Below are 20,200 nucleotides of genomic sequence, written 5' to 3'. Positions count from 1 at the left end.
TCAGTTTTCTGATTGAAGTATTTCTGATTGAAGTGCATCTCTATGTGCTTTGTCCCCCTGAAACTTGTCAAATTCAGACCACAGAAATAGATGAACCTCAAATTGGGTCACTAAAAAAAGTGTTGTCCTTGTTGCGCTAGCGAGGTGCCAGCGAGGTGGCTGTGTGTATTTTCTCCCTGTTTTACCCTGCTGGAGCCTTTGGTTCCCTGTGAGAGAATCAGGTGGGCTGACCTAGATTTGCACCATTTAAGCAGCGCGGCTTCGCTCCAGCAGGGGGCACTGTTGGCGCACTGTCACGGTATCAGCGCTGCCTGTGCTGCATGGAAGACCGCCTCAGAATACCAATGATAGGCTTATTTATTTATTTAATCATCTCTTACCCTCGCTCCCTCTCTATCCACACCGCTCCCTCTCTTCTACCTGTTTTGGTCCTTGGCTGTTATTTTCCTCTTTTCTTTTTTCCCCTCACTGCTTTTGTCACCGTTACTGCTGAGAGCTGTTAGCAGCAGCATTTCAGAGCTGTGCAGTCATTTGTCACGCCGCCGAGATAGAAAAGAAACATCTTTTATTGATGCTTCCTCCTTCTCTGTATCTCACAGTCTCAGACCTCTATTTATTTATTTATTTATTTGCTATCTTCAGTTCTCAACATCTTTGCTCTAATTTTTTTCCACCTAAAACTCAGCCAGCCATCCTGTGCTAGCTGCTTCTGAGCAAACCCAGTGGGTGGTTTGAATCTGTATAGCTGCTCGATGGAGTCCCTGCCTGACCTTGACTTGATGGCTGACTGTATTAAAATGAAGAATAGCTTGAGGTCTCTCAGCCTGCCTTTGCCGCGGCTATTAGATACTCGGATTTTAGCCATGCTTGATGTGTTGCTAGAAATTCATGTCAATACACATAAATCATTCTTCATGGAATATTTTACATGACATACAGTGACCAGAGCGCAGGGAAAAACACAATTATTTTTCACATTACGTGTGTCATCCATTATTGCTATGTGCTCCAATAGCAATACCAACTTCACATTAGTTACTATTAGGAGCGTGTGAGAAGTAATTAAAGAAATAGCAAAGGGATTTTTTAAGGTAATGTTTTTTGCCAAAGATCTTTAAAAGCCTTCTATGTTCATCTCACATTAAATATGGTTGGAGAAACAGGAAATGGTCCTAAAAATAACAAAAATCAAAATCAAAAGTAAAAAAGTAGCTCCTCAAAATTGATGTAATTTTGCAGTAGTCATTCAAACAACCAGGTGTGTTTTTTTTTTTTAAATACTAAGATGTTTTCGTGAGCTGTGTTGATCTTATCAGGACTTTGAGTTTGTTAATTGTTTCAGTTATTGTTCTTGTTCATGTGTTATGAAATGAGAGGCAGATATATGTAGATGGATATGGAGCCATTGTTTATGTTCTGCACAGACCAAAAATAGCCAAATATTGATGGCATTTATATCGATGTGTTTGTGACGCCTGTCCAGATAACTCCACAGAGAAGACCTACATCATGATGGAGGCCAGGCTGGGAGCTCTCTTTAAATCAGAGAGCGAGTACACTGTTGTAGACAGGTAAGTGTACCAGTAAAAGCCTCCTTTTCTGTGGCTCAGGTAATATGTCAAAACTTCACAACAAATCAGGATTCCCAGTTTTGTACCTCTTTGGGAAGCAAAGCGACATCGTGAAAGCTGAGGTGAAATTAGGTTTTTGACACAGGATTTAATCCCACTTGTCTCCATTCTTTGATAAAGACATTGACATAAGCAAGGGTGTCCAAACCGGGTCCTGGAGGTCCACGATCCGGACGGTTTTCTGTCCTACCAGGCATATTGCTTCCACCCAGGAGAGTGGCCTCCCATATTAAAGTGCTGTCTACCTGGTAGGACAGAACATCTGGCTGGATTTGGCTCTCAAGGACTGGATTTGGACAAATAAGTCCTAACTACTGTGTACCTGACTTTCATTCCAGATATTATTTCTAACAAAGGCTTTTTTTAATAATTAGATTTCCCGGCAAGATGCTGAAAGGAAAAAAATACAAACCTCTTTTCCAGTACTTTTCCAAGGTTTGTGGCTTATGTTCTTGCCCATTTCCGTTCGGTCCTCACACTAAATTACAATATTAGAACTTAAAGGGTAAATCAAATGCCTTCATACATACATACGTGCAGTGGTTCAGAATGATTCAGAACAGGAATCAGCAGCTTGTGTTGATATTTAACATTTGTCCCAAAAGAGTTATTTAACAAAGAGCCCATGTCAGACATTTCCATTAAGGAAACGACTCCATAACAGCCTACAACACAACCACAGAAAACCACATACATTTCACATTATCTTGATCATTACAATCGTCTCTCGTTGTTAATGTGTGTCTTATTTGTTTTACTGTGACTTTTATCTGACCGTCTCTGTCCTCATTCAGTGCGGGGATAAAGGAGCGTTCCAGGTTGTGACGGATAACTATGTGAAGGAAGAAGAAGGCACCGGAGTTGTTCACCAGGCCCCCTACTTTGGAGCTGTGAGTGAGCTGTCAAGAACATTTTCTTACGTTGGGTCATCTTATTAATCAGATGTTTATGAGGACATCACTGTTTATTGAAAACATCCACAGCCCCATTAGATAAAAGTATTTAATTTAAAACCCTTCAGCACCTTCCATGTTGATATCTTATCATTTTTATTAGGGTTCCATGCTGACGACGGCTATGGCTGGAGGCATTATATACCCGTCCCACTATTATGAACAAATTAACAGAACCATATTGATTTGTATTCTTTGAATGTTATGGGCGGGGATCAACTCGGTGTGTGGGCAAGGTTATTTGGACCAGGATCAGTCAGGGTGGCGAGGTTTTTGAAACGCCCATTTAAGATTTTAAAGCTAATAAAAGATTGGAGCACTTTGAGACTCCTATCAAGCTTTGGGTTATTGTCGCTCTACTTGATCACTCATGACATAAATTGACCGACTCGTCTCGACAGACGTGAATGTGATCCACAATTTTAGTTACGGCTTTAATGCGAAGGATATTTACTTCATGGTGTTTTTATAGCACTAATGTGCATATTATAATATCAAATACTTTTTCTATCAGATACTGCATATATTGCTCCATTTTGGGAGGCAGTTTAATTAAATATTGGATTATTAAAATACTGAATGTGCCTCTGCTCTCTGTTGGCTAGACAGGGCTATCAAAGATACTGGGTCATTGCTAATAGGGTAGATGCCCTTGTCAAGGGTAGATGGATTCCCATGTAGCCAGCCAGTTACAGCAGACACCCGTTCAATCTCTCCGCCACAGTTGGATGTGATGTAAAGTCTCCACCTCGTCATCTTATAAACTTAAATTTCTAAACATTTTCTTTATTATCAGTTATGTGGTGTCTTGACCATATTCAGTCAGATTAGTTAAATATTTAAATCCCACGCGTTTTCTGTTGGGAGAATTTGATTGAAGTGTGAAATCTTTGAATTTTAATGTTGTTATGACCAGATCTGAGATGATCTTGTGTTCAACCCATCTTGCATCGAACAGTTCTCGGATATTTCATGCTCAGCTGTCACATTCCAGTAATACAGCTGCAGCAATTGTCCAGCTGAACATGGAATTTAATCTGGAGTCATAAAAATGATAAAGATGATTTATCATGCTCACTAAACAGTGTTAATTTGACTTTAAATGTTGACTTTTTAATTTTTAACATCTAAATAATGGATTGAAAAAGTTGTCAACTTTAGCTACCGTGTAGCTTTTGGTTTAAGATGGACAGCCGTTTCCCACTGTAAACCTTTTATTCTGTGTATTATTCTCTGTGCAGGATGATTACAGGGTGTGCACTGAGTTCAACATTATCCAGAGGGACCAGGCTCCTATCTGCCCTGTGGATGCCTCGGGCTGCTTCACTTCAGAGGTCACTGACTTTGCAGGACAGTATGTCAAAGTGAGTGACACATCAGACATTAACATGTAGATTAGGTTAGGAGACATTTAGGCTTTTGCATGCCAGGCAGGATGAAATGGCTGTAATAATTCAGGAATTTATTCATTTCCTGGATTGTGAGTGCCAAGTTATTTAAGGAGTGTTTCATCTGAAATGAGTTTTTCTTCACAATCTGGGTTTGATAATCTCTGCAATCTGTTTCATATTTTTGAAAGATGATTTTAAGTGTGTAAATTAATTGAAAGGCACTTAAAGACTCACAAGGTCAGCCTGCTGTCATTGTTTACAGCTCCGTGCACAAAAAAACAAGTCATCAACACTATTTCACATCATTGTGCAAGGACCAGGGTGTTGGCTTGACCTAGCTATAACAGCACAGTGTTAGCTAATAAACCCTTAAACAAGGCTGTCGTAATGCACTTCTGAATGATGTCAAAAACAAGCACGGGTTTTAAGACTGTCCGAGAGATTCTTTACCGCTCTACATAAACTCCGAGGAGATCTGGAGGGGACTCGCTCTCAGAAACAGGACTGACTTCTTTTTTGCCTCACAATTGTCCTGCTGTTTTTCAACATAATGAGGGCAGCATCTTACGCTCAGAAGAGCACGCATGTCGGCAGCTCTGCTGGCAGGGTAAGGGTCCAGAGCCCTTCACCTTGCCGGTGCCGCGGATCCTCCAGTGACAGCCGAGGGCGTCCTGGATACCGCAGCGTTGCCGTGGAGCTAGACACCGAGGTGCACCAGCAACATGGCGACGAGAAGGAGGAGATGCAGGAGCTCAATGCAAAGTTTGCAGGATACATCGAAAAGGTCCAGGCACTGGAACAGAAAAATGCTGCTCTGCAAGCAGAGCTGACGGCACTGCAAAACCGCTACAAGGGAGGCCCAACTGGCATCGGAGTGGAATACGAGCTCAAGTTTAAGGAGCTACGAGAGCTGATTGAGAAACTGACTGATGAGAAGGGAGCAGCTGATATCGAAAGAGGTTACATGGAAGAAGAGGTGGAGATGTGGAGACTAAAACTGGACGAAGAGCTGGCCCTGAAAGAAGAGGCTGAAATGATCCTCAGAGAGTTTCTCCAGGATGTTGACAATGCCACGCTGCAGAAGGCAGAGCTTGAGAAGCGCATAGAACAACTGGTTGCAGAGATCGAGTTTCTCAAAAAGCTGCACGATGAAGAGGTGGCCGACCTCTCGAGGCAGATCGAGGAGTCAAAGGTTACTGCAGAGCTTGATAGTGATCGACCCGATCTGGCAGCTTATCTGCGCAACATGCGTGCAGAGGTAGAAGCAGCCGCCGAACGCAACGTCCAGGAAGCTGAGAGGTGGTACAAGAGCAAGTTTGACACCCTCAAGGAGCATGCTGGGAAACACGAGGAAAAAATGAAGACCATGAAAGATGAAATCACATCCTTCCGCAACCAAATAACAGACCTGCAGAACCAGATTGAGGGGCTGAGGGCCCACAACGCAGCCCTTGAGCAGCAGCTAGAGGACATGGAGCTGTCACACATGGATAAGGCTGGGCGCCTCCAAGATGTCATCGCTCAGTTGGAGGCCGAGCTCTGTGAAACCAAGCTAGAGATGACAAAGTACCTGCAAGACTACCAGGAACTCCTGCACATAAAGCTCAGGTTGGATGTGGAGATCGCCACATACAGGAAGCTCCTGGAAGGGGAAGAGCACAGGCTTGGAATTTCCAAAGATGTGTAAATACCAAAAGTGAGAAGAGCTGCACATCTTAAACATTACTGTGAGAAGATGAGCAGAACATTGTGGAACATGGATTTTCGTAGTCATAGACCCGACCCATCGACCCATATCTGACCCACCTCCAGTGAATGTTTGTTGAAGTGAGGGTCTGTTTTGATTAATTGATGAAGGAAACATTTTCAGTAGAATGCTAAGTTTCTGCAGTGTTAAGCACCGCTGCCAGCATCCTCCTGCTGTATACTCGCCTGTTACTGTCTGAACCACTAACCTCTGTTCCTGAACTTGAGAGCAATGTGAGGACAGCGGACTGATTGTGACTCTGGAGATCATTCTTGATCCCTGTCATTACATTTAAAAAAAATCCTATTTTTAACTTTAATATTATAATATGATTAAAAAGTTAGAATAATAACAGGGTTGCCATCTCCATACCCATTTTGTACAACTGCTGGTCATCAACCACTTTACCAAAACGTCCGTCCTGTTGTGATGTCACATTTCAGTGGTTACTGGTCTTCATAAACGCCCTAATGGTTTTTCCACATGTCCTGTTGACCTTTTCCAGTGATGTAGGCCAACTCTCACTCATGCTAAATAAAAATTGAAGAATCTTACCAGGCTGTGTTGCTTGGTTGTACAATTAAAATGACTTTGGGGAAGCTTATTATGTTGTCTGATGAAGAGATCCTGAGATGTTTGCTCAATATTAGCATATCTAGCAGTAAGCTTTTATCCTGGTAGTAAAATGGATTTCTTCATAAAGTCACTGGGTTGCAGGCAGTTTTCCAGAGACTCCCCACATCACAGGTACACTTTCATGTTTTAATGAGCTCTGGTCAGGTCATAACCAAATATACTGCTGCCCAAGAAGGTTTAAAAGCCTTCTGCCTACAGAGAGGTCAGGAGTAACCCTCTGCCAGCCCCTCTCCAAGATGACAGATTTATAAGCATCCCGTGGATTGCACCGTAAGCTTGATTAGTTGAAAGTGCGATACAGCATGGTAAGGCACAGGGCTGATTGCATATTGAATTATATTGACATTCAATAAACCGAGGTGGATGACAGTTTCTCTTCTTACTTCTTACGCTTGCTGTATCTACTGTTGAAGCACACAGCTTGGCTTCCTCTACATTAATTGGGTTTTTCATTCCGCCCGTTAACTGTTGTTGGTATAAAGTATGTGCTGGAGAGCAAATATGTTTTAAAACGTGGATGTTGGCACAGTAAAATATTCAAACTAATATAATGATAATAAATGGAAATGCTATTTAGCTACCTGTAGCAGTTATCAGGGAAATGTTGTTCACTTATATTGTCTCTTCACAGGATAATCCGTAGACCTTAGATGTTGTTAGCTTCTCCTTCCTTAAATATGCTTATAGATTTTTTTTTTTTAACTAGCTGTCATGCACAAGAAAGCGTTCATCTATTAATCAGTGACAGACTAAATTACTGAGCTATTTAATATTACTGCTCAGCCAACACAGCTGCCATTAATATGCATGTAAAACAGTCTGCTGCACGATTCCTTCAGCTGAATTTAATATTTCGCTAATAAATAATTTGAAAATAACTGCAGGCTTATCAAGTACCTGCATATTGAAGCACAGTGCACACCATATGCATTGTTTCGATTCTCTGTCTATAGGATGCTGACAAGAATATCATCAAGTGGCTGAAGGAGAACGGTCGGCTCGTCAATGCCAGCTCCTTCAAGCATAGTTATCCCTTCTGCTGGAGGTGAGATGCAAGAATCACACCAATTAAAATGGTTGTTAAGTTTTTGTCATGTTGGTTTTACTGTTTATTAATACCGACAGGCCTTTAAAACTGATTCACAGTACTGTGGTGGTTGTACATGAAATCTCGAGGTTCTGCGTTGAGGCACATGCTCACTCCTCCCCACACAGCAAACTAAATCATTTTCTTGATGTGGATTAGCTGGAGGCAGGACCTGAGCAGGTTTAATTAACCCAGTAAATGGGCAGAAATGTGCACCATAAGGCCCCACCACACACACGCTGTGAGTTTGGACTGTCAAAGATGACAGTTATGTATCCTGGCAGAACAGGAGGCATCATCTTGGTTGTCTGTCTTGTGATTTAAAAAAAACAACAATTTAACAACAGTAGAAATCCTTTACATTTTGTTGCATTTAAGCATGTGAGGAAAATCACTCTTTCAGTGGCTTTCAAACATGCTGTTTTCATCATCCACGTTCAGGTCTGACACACCTCTGATCTACAAAGCTGTGCCAAGCTGGTTTGTCCGAGTGGAGCACATGGTGGAAAAGCTACTGGACAACAACGGCAAATGCTACTGGTAAGTTTTCGTTAATGAGAGCTAGCTTGGTAGGGCCTCAGTCACAGTACAGGTAGAGCAGTTATTCTTTTGAATAATCTCATTATTCTCTGACAGTAATACTCCCAGAAAGTCACTTAAACTATTACATTATTAAGTGCTTTATTAAAAAATGCCCAAGGTAGAACATTAGTGTGAATTCTAATGACTAAATGTAGAGGAAAGCTAAGAGTCAGCATGATTGCTCTGCTAAGTGGTATTATTTCTGGTGCTCTCAGTGTTCTGCCCTAACCCTAAGTACCTCCTACTGGTGATAGTGCAGTAAAGCTTAAAAATAAAAACCAGCAAGTTGCTGGGAAGCTGAAGATGCAACATGTTCATGCAGGCATGCCGACCTTACTTACTGGAACATTTTATTTTAATTGTTATACAGGGCACCCATGTGTCCTTAATTGATCTAATAGAGTTCTGTGATTAATTAAAAAAAGATTAAAAACTGTACAAATTGTTATCAAGGATGTATGACTCTTCCATTCATGCAGTAATCAAAGTCATCAGCTGGAGGCTTGAGCGCAAGTAGACATCGATAGGCACAATTGGAATTGTGAATCTGTGGGTTAAATTATGCATTTTGATATACAAATTTCCTCCCCGCGTGTGTGGCTGCACATTGGGAACGAGGGGCTCTTCCAGCTTTTTTAATTAGGCTTATTCTTCAGCTCTAATTACTTAATTCTGTTGAAAGAATGTTTTTTCTTTCTGATTAAATTTCTCTTTCATACTTGATTTCTACTTTCTAGAAATTTCTCTCTCTTAATGACTGTTGTGACTGTTGTCAGCTCATCAGCAAGTAAAAAAGGCAAAATCAGAGTTCACTACCTCTATTGGAAATTCATGTTATCTCATGAAAGAATTAAAAGAATCTCTCAGAAAGTCACATCTTAACTCTGTTTTGCTCAATTGGTGCATCTGGGCAGAGACTGTGTCTATTGACAAAGTTTCCATTGATGTCTCCAGATGTTTGTCTATCTGAGTAAATTAGGGACAGAATTAATGAGTGCTCACAGGGGAAGTGGGCTCGTTTGAGGCTCAAGGCTGCTTTATGCTGAGTCACTGGGTCTTAATCTCAGAATGATGTTTCTTAGTCATACGTGACAAGAAGAGGAAGTGTTGATGAACTGGCTCTGCAGTGAATTACTCCACATTTGCAGCTCTGTATCATTTTATGCACACATTATTTATGTTCTACCACATGAACTCTTTTGAGGCTCTTTGAGCTGTCAGAATGTGGTGCATCTGTAGACAACACAAAAGAGATTAGGCTGCGACTGATTTCTGGGGCTGTCACGTTGGTCTAAATGATGCCGCCTTTCACTGTAACCGGTCTGAGAAATGGCCTTAAATGCCAGCACACCACTCAAATCAGCACTCGTGCCTCTGCCATTGTCACTAAGGACTGCTCGCCCTTTATGCTCGCAGATAGGAGAGTGAAGCGCTGTGAGTGGATCCAGGGTGATACCGTCAACAATCTCAAAGCTAAACCCAATTTGATCAGAAACCTCAAATATCTTCCTGGTCTCTTCATATATATGAATTAATCTTTATCATGAATGCGTTCAAGACTGTCATCTCACAGGAGAAAACTTTTCAGGGATTAGATCATGGTGTTTACTTTAACAGTCGATCTTATAGTCACTGAACCTGCCACATACACACTAACTCCACTTACTAAGTAATGATTGGTTGATGAGCATCAGCAGATTCAGCTGCAGGGGTTAAGTGAACAGTCACTCGTTCAATATCATAAACACACTCGGCTGCTCCCAGACAGCGACAGCCTCTACCCCTGTGTCTGCTAATCTGTCAGCAGCTTTGGCTCATAATAGAAACCTTCACATAATAAATATCCCCTCTGTGCATACAAGCTGGCCCATTTTTAAATTCAGCATTTAGCATGAATCAAGAAGTGGAGGCTGTATGGTGGTGGAAGCAGGAGAATGGAGGTTGGTGAGCCGAGGAAAAAAAAAAGAAGAAAATCATTAAATTGATATATTAGGGGCCTAAATAGAAATGCCTCCTACAAATGGGAATTGATGAACTGGTTGCTTAGCGCACGGATCCAGACCCCACCCGCCCCCATACCGTTATGAGCAACACAGCTCGGCACCTAAGATGGGGCAGGAAAAATGGCCAAAAGAGATTGTGAGTGCATTAAAGCTAGAAATTGGTTGAGGCAAAATAGGGAAAGGGAGAGCAGAAAGAGGGTAGAGGGAGGAAGATGCCCTAAAGGGAACATTAACCTTTGTAGTTGAAGTTTATAAAGACAGCAGAGCAGGTTATTTTTATAAGTATGTGGAGGGAAAGCAGGCAGATTCTTAGCGCAAGAACATTGTAAATGTCTCCCATTATAACAACTATATTACTTATTGAATTAACAAGGTATAGGAAGCACAGGAGGAGTGTCATTTGGAATTGTTCTGCATGTGCACATGGTGTAAGATCTCACTCATCCAGGTCACGGGAGACGAGTGCTTCAATCCAGGGCAACTGGACTGATCTCGGGTTTCACCTCACAGGCTTTTACAACTGAAGAAGCGTTTCAGATGAGAGGGGAGCTTTCTTCAAACCAGATAATAGTCGCCCAGCTCAGATGGATTGGCGCAGTTTGCACTATCACAACTCATATGAATCTAGACAGGCTCATTCATCAGTTAGTGCTAACTACCTTTGGCTTTCAGGAGGGAGGCAAACCCCTAATCTCACGGCAGCTAAACAGGCAGACCACATTTACATGGATACTTGAGTAATAAAAAACAGAACGTTCTTAAATAAGAAAATAAGAGGTCAAATTAATAAAAGATGTAGAATTTGTACCTTTAGCTGCCAATATACTGAGATCACTTTTGTTTAATTAATGTATGGAATGAAAGATGGGAAAATGGGGAATTCTTTGTGAGAATTCACATACAAATGTGAAAACACAAAACAAATATACTGTAGATGATGGTGGGAATTGATCTGTATTTCATAGTGACCAGAAACCACGACACAATCTCTGTTTCTGCAGGGTTCCAGAGTTTGTACGTGAGAAGCGTTTTGGGAACTGGCTGAGGGATGCACGCGACTGGGCCATTTCAAGGAACCGCTACTGGGGAACCCCCATCCCTCTCTGGGTCAGCGACGACTTTGAGGAGGTCAGACTAAAATAAGTACTGGTACACTCACACCTTGATTGCAGATCGAGTATTTAAAACATGCCAGTGATCAATGTCAGTTACTCAGACCACCCACGGATGAATCTGCTTTAAGCACAAGAGCCCATAATTGGAGAGTGGAAGTGTCCGTAACTCTAATATTTACCATACTGTATAAATGAGTTTAAAAGGGAAAAGTCTTGTGATCCAACAGGGCAAACATTCTTCTCTGACTTCTTTTGACAGTCGCATAATTCATCATATTTTTCGTTTTGCTTTTGTGTGAGAGAAACAAGTGTATGAGAGAGACTGTGAGGAGTGGCGGAGCGACACGACTGTGATGTCAGACTCAAGTGTGGCGTGACGCTTAAGTCTAGTCCACATCGGGTCCCCTCAGGATCTATTACTGAGTGCCTCTGTAAGCTCAACACATGAATGATTCATTAATATAAACACCAAACACAAACCACAATGTGCTTCGCAAATTTTCTCCCCCTTATTAAGGCAACTGCAAAGGTCACAAGACAAATGTTGATTGGAGGAAAGGGCAAAAGACATGAGGATAAAGTGGAGACGGGAGAGAATAAATTAACTTGTACACGTGGTGCAATAATTACATTTTTAGCCTAAAAAGTTCATGTGCCAAATATGACAATGTAGTTTCTTTTCCCTAAAACACGTTTAAGCATGATATTTAATCAAATGTTTCCTATTTTTCGTGCTCGTTATATCCCGGGGAGGGTGCTGGAGTCTATCCCAGCTGCAGGTGGGGAAATCAGGTTACACCCCTGAATTAATGCTCACCATTCGAGGGTTTGGTACCTTTGCTCAAGGGTACTTCAGCAGTGCTTTGAAGTATTTATCTAATTTCTCATTTTTCCTATCGGGTTGAAAAACTGTAAATGTTAGAGAAGAAACCAACGGTTAACAAAACTGAACTGGCTGGCTCGATCTTTTGGAAAATGTAGAGTCGGACCTCTGGCTGAAAGAAGGACAGCCAGTGACCTGCTTGCTGGAAATAGCATTGTGAGTGTTTTACAGACCGTGCACGGTCTCTGGTGCCTCCCTCACACTCCCCTCAGTGGTGTATTGTACACTCAGACCTGAACTTGCATCTTTTTTTTAATTGACTCTGACTAATATCTGATTGTCGTGAACGAGGCTGCATCTGGGCCGCGGTACCTGATTCTGTGGTGAAACTAGAGCAGAACTCCTCTCCAAGGGGACTGCATAACACACTTAATCATACTTTTTTTAAATCTGCAACAATGCCGCTCCGTAAACAGTAGAGGTCTTGCCTACAGTTGAACTACGCGTATATATTGTAACGGGAAAAATAGTAATTGTTTTTAGATTATAAACATGTATTATATAATTTTATGAGAAAAATTGCCAGAAAATTCATTCATTTTACAAGAGGCAGCAAAGTGCACACCAGAGTCACGTGTTAATGTGTGTGTGTGTGTGTGTGTGTGTGTGTGTGTGTGTGTGTGTGTGTGTGTGTGTGTGTGTGTGTGTGTGTGCGCATTAGGTGGTGTGCATCGGCTCCGTTGCAGATCTGGAGGAACTGACTGGAGTAAAAGTAACCGATCTGCATCGGGAGAGGTGAGTCACTGATCAGGCTGGGAGATTATCACACAACGCTCCGAATGAGCCCTCGGTGGTGTGTGTCTGCTGTGACACATTGATACCTTTAGATTTCCAGGCTGTGCGAGTGTGTGTTGGTGTTTGAGCTTCCTCTTAGCCCTTGTTAAGGCTGATGCTGCCATTTAAATGTGACCTGTCTGTCTGAACCAGACCACTGTTGTGGAACACAGATCTCTTTATTCTTCCGCTCTTCATCTGCTAATTACCTTTAATCACTTCCATGGGGTAGGCCATCTTTAATTAATGGGGCAGGAAGAGGTGGCCTTTATCCTGCTTCTGTGCTTGGGTTGCTTTAGTGTTCCGGTTCACATCTGGAAGACCTGAAAATGTAATGAAAGTTATGTAAGCACTTATAAAGTTTAAAAAGAATCATAAACTGAAGAATATTTCATTTACTATGAAGTTTTGCTGCTGTTCTTTTAGGTTACAGATGGTGCGCTTGTCATAAAAAAAAGACTGACAGCCCTCCGAAACAGACCAAATTAATGAGATAAAAAGCTCTTCTAATCCTAAACATCATAGATTTAATTAGTTGAACAATCAATCAGTTAAAAAAATGTTTCATCCAGAAAGGAAGCGAGAAAATGTACTTGGATTTGCTCAAAAGCTCTCTAATTAAATAATTAGATTTCTTCTGCAAATATATAAAATCATGCCATTAATATTTAGCCAAAACCACTCCAGGCCACTCCGGTCGTGCCGGCACATCAGTGCACTGAAAATGGTTCCAACTTGATCTGGAAAAAAGAACAACTGGCAGAGACGACCGTCTTACACAACAGTGTTTTATTGCTGCAGAGCGCTTCACCGAAATCACATTATCTTCTGGTGCATCCAGATTGCAACGATGCAGAGCCCTGCGATAGCAGAGAAATAGAGCCGTTTCAGTTCAGCTGCTACGCGCCATAAAAAGCAAGTTGGTAATTAGCGAATACAGCTGTGCTAATTAGCACACCTGGCGGTGCTCTGAGCCACTTCCCGTGCTGCCCTGCTCTCCCCTGCAGCCAAAAGTCGGCACCTGTACACATTTGTTACGACACAGTTCTGTTCTGTTTCTGCCGTGCACCTGATGTGACGTGGGTGGCATCGGTGCAGAACTGGAGCATTAGAATCATCATCCACCCACACGGGTCAACTTCTTCAGCTGCTTGCAGACCAGAAGTGTTGACAGCTTGCTATGTTCAAAATCAGGCCTTTAATCATGACACAAAACTATTTTTTCCCCTCACCCAGCACCTGAGAGCAAATCTTACACATTTGTGTTTATTTCATAGTTGAATCTGTTTTAAATGGATAGAAATGGATGTGCACAAACTGACTGATACTTTTGTACCAAGAAAAGTGTATTATGCCACCTGATGTACTCAGCAGTGAGCAGCACTGAAGTGCGTGTTTATCATGTCAGTGGGTCCTTGAACAGAGCTTTTAGGAGCTGCAAATTACTGCAGTTGATCAGCTTTAGTGACCAACAACAAATTACCAAAGGTGTAATCTGCTCTTTATGGGCCAGAGTACTGATATTTGTAGAAATGTGCACCCTATTCAGCTGCTACTGTTGCTGGGGAAAGTCATGAAATCTGTCTATTCTCTCTCCTTAGATGTTCCAAAAGGAGCTTTTTTAGCACATAGATTTAGTCTGCGAACCTGACTCAGCCTGACAGATGCTAACAGCTTCCTCAGTCAGGCAACTGTTTTTCTGTGTTTTACACACCGCAATGAGGCTGATTTTCTTGAGTCGCAGAAAAAAAGCCCATTCCTCCCTGTACTGGTTCTGCGTCAGTTTGTAAGAAGTTAGTCCATATCCCTGGAGCGTAAGGCAATAGCTGCAATTTTTCCGAGCGTCAGCACAACATTAGCGCCACTCTCTGTTTCTAAACTTTCCAGTGATAAACATCGTTGCAACAGGGAGGGACCTTTCACACAGTCTGCCAATATCATAACATTACCTTGTGGCAATTTTAAAGCTTATTCTCACTTATTCTCACACTTTTCTGTTGCCCAGCATCGACAGTCTGACCATCCCATCGAGGTGTGGAAAGGGCGTGCTGCGGAGGGTCAGCGAGGTCTTCGACTGCTGGTTTGAGAGTGGCAGCATGCCTTATGCCCAGGTCCATTACCCCTTTGAAAACAGGAAGGAGTTTGAGGACACTTTTCCGGCCGACTTCATCGCTGAAGGCATCGACCAGACCAGAGGATGGTAAAATGAGGATATAAACCCTTTGCTGAATAAAATTATCAAAGCAGTTGATAACAGCACCTAAATAATCATTATGTTATTATGTGATTAAAAATTGTTTGCAGTAAAAAGAATTGATTTAGGTTTATTCTAGTTTTCTAAGAGAAAACGAAAAAACCCACTTCAGTCCTGTTCTTGTTTCTGACCCACCCTCTCTGACTGTGGCGTATCGTCTGACGTAGGTTCTACACCCTGCTGGTGCTCTCCACTGCTCTGTTTGGGAAGCCGCCCTTCAAAAATGTCATCGTTAATGGATTAGTACTTGCAAGGTGAATCTACTAATGTCAAAAGCAAAATGCGCCTCTTTTTAGTTTACAGCTGCAACTTATTCATATTTAAGTGGATCTTTTTTTTTAAAATTTCTTTTCTGCACAAAGCTTGAAATAATGCTACATATTAAGAGTTTATGCTGTGCCAGTGTATGTTTTTTCCTTAAATATCGGCAGACCATCTACATCTTACTGTGTTTTCCTCACGATTTCTTGGTTACGTGTGCTCCGACATTTAGCCTTCAGAGCTGCGCTACAATAGAGTTACTGTCCTCAGCCCCAGGGTCTCAATGCAGCACCGAGCTCACAGGCCTGCTGACCTGGAAGAACTCGTTTAAATACCACGTGCTGGTTTTCTGACATGCACTTTTGTGCATACGTGCATCTATATATGTATTCATGCCTTTCCCTGTTTGACTCCTGCAGCGATGGACAGAAGATGAGCAAGCGCAAAAAGAACTACCCAGATCCAGGACTGATAGTGCAGAACTATGGGGCCGATGCCCTCAGGTCAGAGCTGCACTTGAATGTGTGTTTCTAAAACGTGAATGCTGTGTGCTTGTGATGCGATGTGTTTACCTAACATGTTATTAGCAGCTCTGGTTTAAAAAGCCTGGAATATTTCTGCACTCTTAAATAGGCATCTGAGGCCGACAGACAATGTACACACACGCATGCACACGTTTCCCTTCATACTTTTGCTCCTTTGCCCTGAGCAGTAAGTGCCGTGGCCATATGGCCTAATGAATAAAGCACTATGCAGCGGCACCATATGCTCACATATAGAGCGTGCTGCACAGATAAAGAGGGGAAGCCATGGCGTGTTTCTCTCTGAGGCCTTCATTTACAACGGAATGTCTTTTTAGCGCGTTAAAACTTTAATCACTTTCTAGCTATTACGTAACAATCACTTTAGAAGCTTTTCAAGATTATCCTTGATATTAGATCATAGAATATAACTTTGCAAATTAAGAAACTGGTATGAGAAGAAAATCTAGAAGTTTGAGTATTAAACAACAGGATATTGAAAGGTTAAATTAGTGAAATGTGAGCATATGATGGCAAAATTGATCTTAGTTGATGGTGGATGTCTGTATCCCTTTGCTGACTGCAGTTAATCAAATCATTTACTGCATAACTGCTGCTGCATCTAGTCACAAAGATCATCCACAATCACCAACTAAAATGTTCCATCTAATCATGCCTGCCAAACACTTTTATGCTAATGTGGATTATTGTGAGGTTTGTCATTTCACCCGAAGTAAGAGATTAATTTGATTTCAATGGTTGTCTGTCAAAATCAGTTTTGCCTGGAAAACCTTAAGCCAAATAAATTCTTGTGGTCCGATTCCCAAAGGTAATTTAGATAGATTTGTTCACTTTCCATCATAATGTTCGATCACAGGTTTGCTTTATTAGCATCTTAAAAATGCTCATTATGTACTCAAAATAAAACAAAAACGCCACTTGGATGTACTTTAAATGCGCTTTACAAAAGATTGTGTTTCGAGTATTTTTGAGGAATGCAAAACTGCCACATGACTGCATTAATTGCTTTTCATATACTCTGAGCTATGCTCTCACTAGGAGATTAGGTCAAACAGAACAATCAAGCGTTCATCTTCTCTGTAGGCTGTACCTCATCAACTCTCCTGTGGTGAGAGCTGAGAACCTGCGGTTCAAAGAGGAAGGAGTGAGGGACGTGTTGAAGGATGTCTTCCTGCCCTGGTATAATGCTTATCGCTTCCTGGTGCAGAACGTACAAAGATTACAGAAGGTACATTTTTGTGACAGTAGTAAGTTATGAAATTATGCTCAAAAATGATTATCCATGCATTACACAGCAACCTTAATTTTAAAAAAAATTGTCCACTCAGACCCTGGAAAGCCAGTGTTGAAAGGTTACCGGGGTAACTGCTTGTTTATTTGATGTAGGACGAAGATATTCAGTTCCTGTACAATGAGAACACGGCAAAGCAGAGCGACAACATCATGGACAAATGGATCCAGTCTTTCACCCAGTCGCTGATCCAGTTCTTCAAAGAAGAGATGGACGGTGAGACTAACTGATCCCCAGGTCTTCATAGCATAATTAATGACAGGGTCTGTCATTCAATTCTTTTGTTAAATTGATGATGAAGAGGATCTATCACTTTATAAAGTTAAACTCTCCTTTGTCAGTAATTTGTGCAATGCATTTGTTTGTCAGGGGAGAGAAGACTGAGGGGACAGTCTTCTGTCTGTTTCATTTTATTATAGAACCTTTTACTGGGACCAATGTCAAAACCATGTGACATACACACAAACACTGAGAGGCTGAAATAATAAGCTGATTAAATCTCAAGGTTGTAGTGTATCTAACAAAAGCTTTTCCCCCCTCATTTAATTCTTGAGTATATATAATCAGCGAGGACAGATAAGGGCATCAACTGTAGCTTGACTGGTACACGGAGGCATATAAAAAGGTGTAATGTGGGTGTACCGTTAGCTCTTCATATGTGATAGATGTGATGAGTCACTGCCTGTTATACTGAAGCGAGACATCCAAATACCCAAATTCTCCCCACTGAAGACTGATGGTCCTATCTTGCAGCTTATCGCCTGTACACTGTGGTGCCTCGCCTGGTCAGGTTTGTGGACATGCTCACCAATTGGTACGTCAGGACCAACAGACGCCGGCTGAAGGTGGGGCAACAACTCGTCGTCGGATCTGCTTTTGTTTTGAATGTTTGCTACAATGACATCTTGGAAAGTTGTTAAACTGCAAACAAATGTTCCCTTTATTTGACATTTTTTCCACCTAATTAAAGGAAATGGTCATTTAAGCCATGGCTAAGAATCTTGCTTCAGTAGCTTGCAGAATTAGCTTGTTGTGGACCAATGAAGCGTACGCTGATGACTGTTGGAGCACATTTACCTTTTCAGTGTTCAAAGGGGACTGACTGTATTGATGCTTGTGTGAACTTTGTAGGGAGAGAGTGGGACAGAGGACTGCCTGTGGGCACTGGAAACCCTCTTCAGCGTTCTGTTCTCCATGTGCAGGCTGATGGTGAGTCATAGTGTGTGTGTGTGTGTGTGTGTGTTCAAGTTGGAGAGAGAGGAGATTTCTTTTGGCGAGGTTTTACTTTTGTGGATGTGAGACACACGGAAATAAACCCTGTGTGGAAGAGGTGTGCATATGCGTGCCTGCATGGCTATGAATAATACATGAGCAGTAGGAGTTTTTTTTATTTATAATGCATCGAAGATGTTTGCATGTGAGCCAAAAGGCATGCTAAGAGCCAGTTAGCCTAACCTAGATCAATACTGATCAGTTGTGAGCTACACAGTTTAATTAACCAAGGCTTTTGTGGAGCACGGCAGCATAAGTACCCTCAGCTGCACCTTTTGAGCAGCAAAAGCTACAGTTTCTGTTTTTTGGCTACTTGTGACATTTAAAGCTGTTAGTCAGAAAATGTAAACAGAACTGGAGCATGGAAAGGTTCTCATTTACTACGCATTTCCTCACCTTTATTAGCTTCTTCCCTTCTCCTCCTCAGGCTCCTTTCACACCCTTCATTACAGAGATAATGTACCAAAATCTGCAGCACCTCATTGACCCCGTCTCTGTGGAAGAGAAGGACGCTACCAGCATTCACTATCTAATGCTGCCTCAAGTAAGGTGGGAAAAATTCACAAGTTCATTTTGTTGTCGGGCCACTTTGTGTGTAGGGATGCAGACCTGGCCGCCCTCTCAAAGCATGAAAGGATTGTGAAATACCACTACCTGGCCTGGTGAAATCTTGTGGTCCTGTAGTTTGTTTGAATTACATTATCTGGTGCAAACTGTATGTAAATGATTGATCCACAGCTAATGGGGCAGCATCCATTGCTGTGTCCTTCCCATCCTGCAGAAATTGTCTCTAGTGCATTTTTGAACCTCACGTTTTCACACAACTAGCATTTGAGTGAAGGTATTTAATTGTAAAATCTCTATTAATGCTGTATCTGTGTTGTAACTGTAACCAGCTACAAATCACAAGCACACATTTATGTACTAGGGGCCGGTGCACACCTCCACCTGTGCAGATGTCCAGGATTTAACCGCAGAACGGCCTCCTGAGGCACAGCCAGTGGAGGGATGGAGCTAGGTTTCTGTCATTCTTGCACATTGATATTTCTTTTAAAACAGGATCAATTGATTTTCTTTTGTTCTCCCTAAAATTAAAATGTGTGCCTTTTTGGCCGATTACTTCAGTATTCCCTGAGAGGAATATTAAATTGGCCCAAGTTAATTTCTTCATCTTTGATTGTAAAAACTTTTGATACAATTAAATATCCATTTGATTTAGCAAAGGCAAACAACCTGTGCAGTGGTTTATAAAATCTCTCCTGTCACCGTGTCAGTGCTGAGCACTGCTGCTTTATTAGTCACTTGGACTTCCTGCTGTCAAATGGGAAGTCTTGCCCTCCCCCTTCAAAGGTCAGTCACCAATCAGGCAGTGGCGGCAGCTGCTTCTGGATCAGGTCATTAGATGATTGACTGTCCTTGGGTTTGTGTTCAGTCCTCATTGTATGACACTATTGCGTCCACTGGGAAAATCACACCACCAGGAAATGAACAGGTCTTTTCAAGGCTGTACAGCTTGTTTTAAATACAAAGGTGAGATCGTTCTTATTCTCTAAAGGTTTTGCTTTGTGCTGTGCATATAAAATGTAGAGAAATGGTCACGCTGTTGGAAATGATGAAAGTGGGTTCTGGGAGTAATACAGCCCTTCAGTATAGAAGAGTTTCAAATAAAAGTAGGGTTGAGAGGCATGAGTGACTGAAACAGCCCAGTTAAGAGGATCTCCAAATGTGACACCTCATCGTGATCTCTGTGCTTCAAATGGGCTCATGTAGATCTTCTT

The 20,200-nt window shown here is 41.8% G+C and overlaps 1 protein-coding gene and 1 pseudogene across 2 annotated transcripts in view; both read left to right on the top strand.

Moving 5' to 3' along the window:
* Positions 1-20,200, top strand: part of iars1 (isoleucyl-tRNA synthetase 1) — a 31,964-nt gene that overhangs the window by 3,201 nt on the left and 8,563 nt on the right. Inside the window, exons 8-23 of the mRNA XM_003973413.3 lie at positions 1,484-1,571; positions 2,006-2,066; positions 2,426-2,521; positions 3,826-3,948; positions 7,312-7,403; positions 7,887-7,985; positions 11,032-11,158; positions 12,690-12,763; positions 14,808-15,002; positions 15,224-15,310; positions 15,737-15,820; positions 16,943-17,087; positions 17,246-17,366; positions 17,904-17,995; positions 18,282-18,359; positions 18,850-18,971. Coding sequence (XP_003973462.1) covers positions 1,484-1,571; positions 2,006-2,066; positions 2,426-2,521; positions 3,826-3,948; positions 7,312-7,403; positions 7,887-7,985; positions 11,032-11,158; positions 12,690-12,763; positions 14,808-15,002; positions 15,224-15,310; positions 15,737-15,820; positions 16,943-17,087; positions 17,246-17,366; positions 17,904-17,995; positions 18,282-18,359; positions 18,850-18,971 — 1,684 coding nt within the window. The remainder of the gene's footprint in view (positions 1-1,483; positions 1,572-2,005; positions 2,067-2,425; positions 2,522-3,825; positions 3,949-7,311; positions 7,404-7,886; positions 7,986-11,031; positions 11,159-12,689; positions 12,764-14,807; positions 15,003-15,223; positions 15,311-15,736; positions 15,821-16,942; positions 17,088-17,245; positions 17,367-17,903; positions 17,996-18,281; positions 18,360-18,849; positions 18,972-20,200) is intronic.
* Positions 3,988-6,308, top strand: LOC105417846 (vimentin pseudogene; annotated as a pseudogene). The gene has a single exon (XR_965335.2). The product of XR_965335.2 is annotated as a vimentin pseudogene (transcript).

Source organism: Takifugu rubripes, chromosome 19, assembly GCF_901000725.2.
Source record: "Takifugu rubripes chromosome 19, fTakRub1.2, whole genome shotgun sequence".
Lineage (NCBI taxonomy): Eukaryota > Metazoa > Chordata > Actinopteri > Tetraodontiformes > Tetraodontidae > Takifugu > Takifugu rubripes.
Note: the sequence above shows the minus strand (reverse complement) of the source record. Positions and strands in the feature narration are given on the sequence as shown.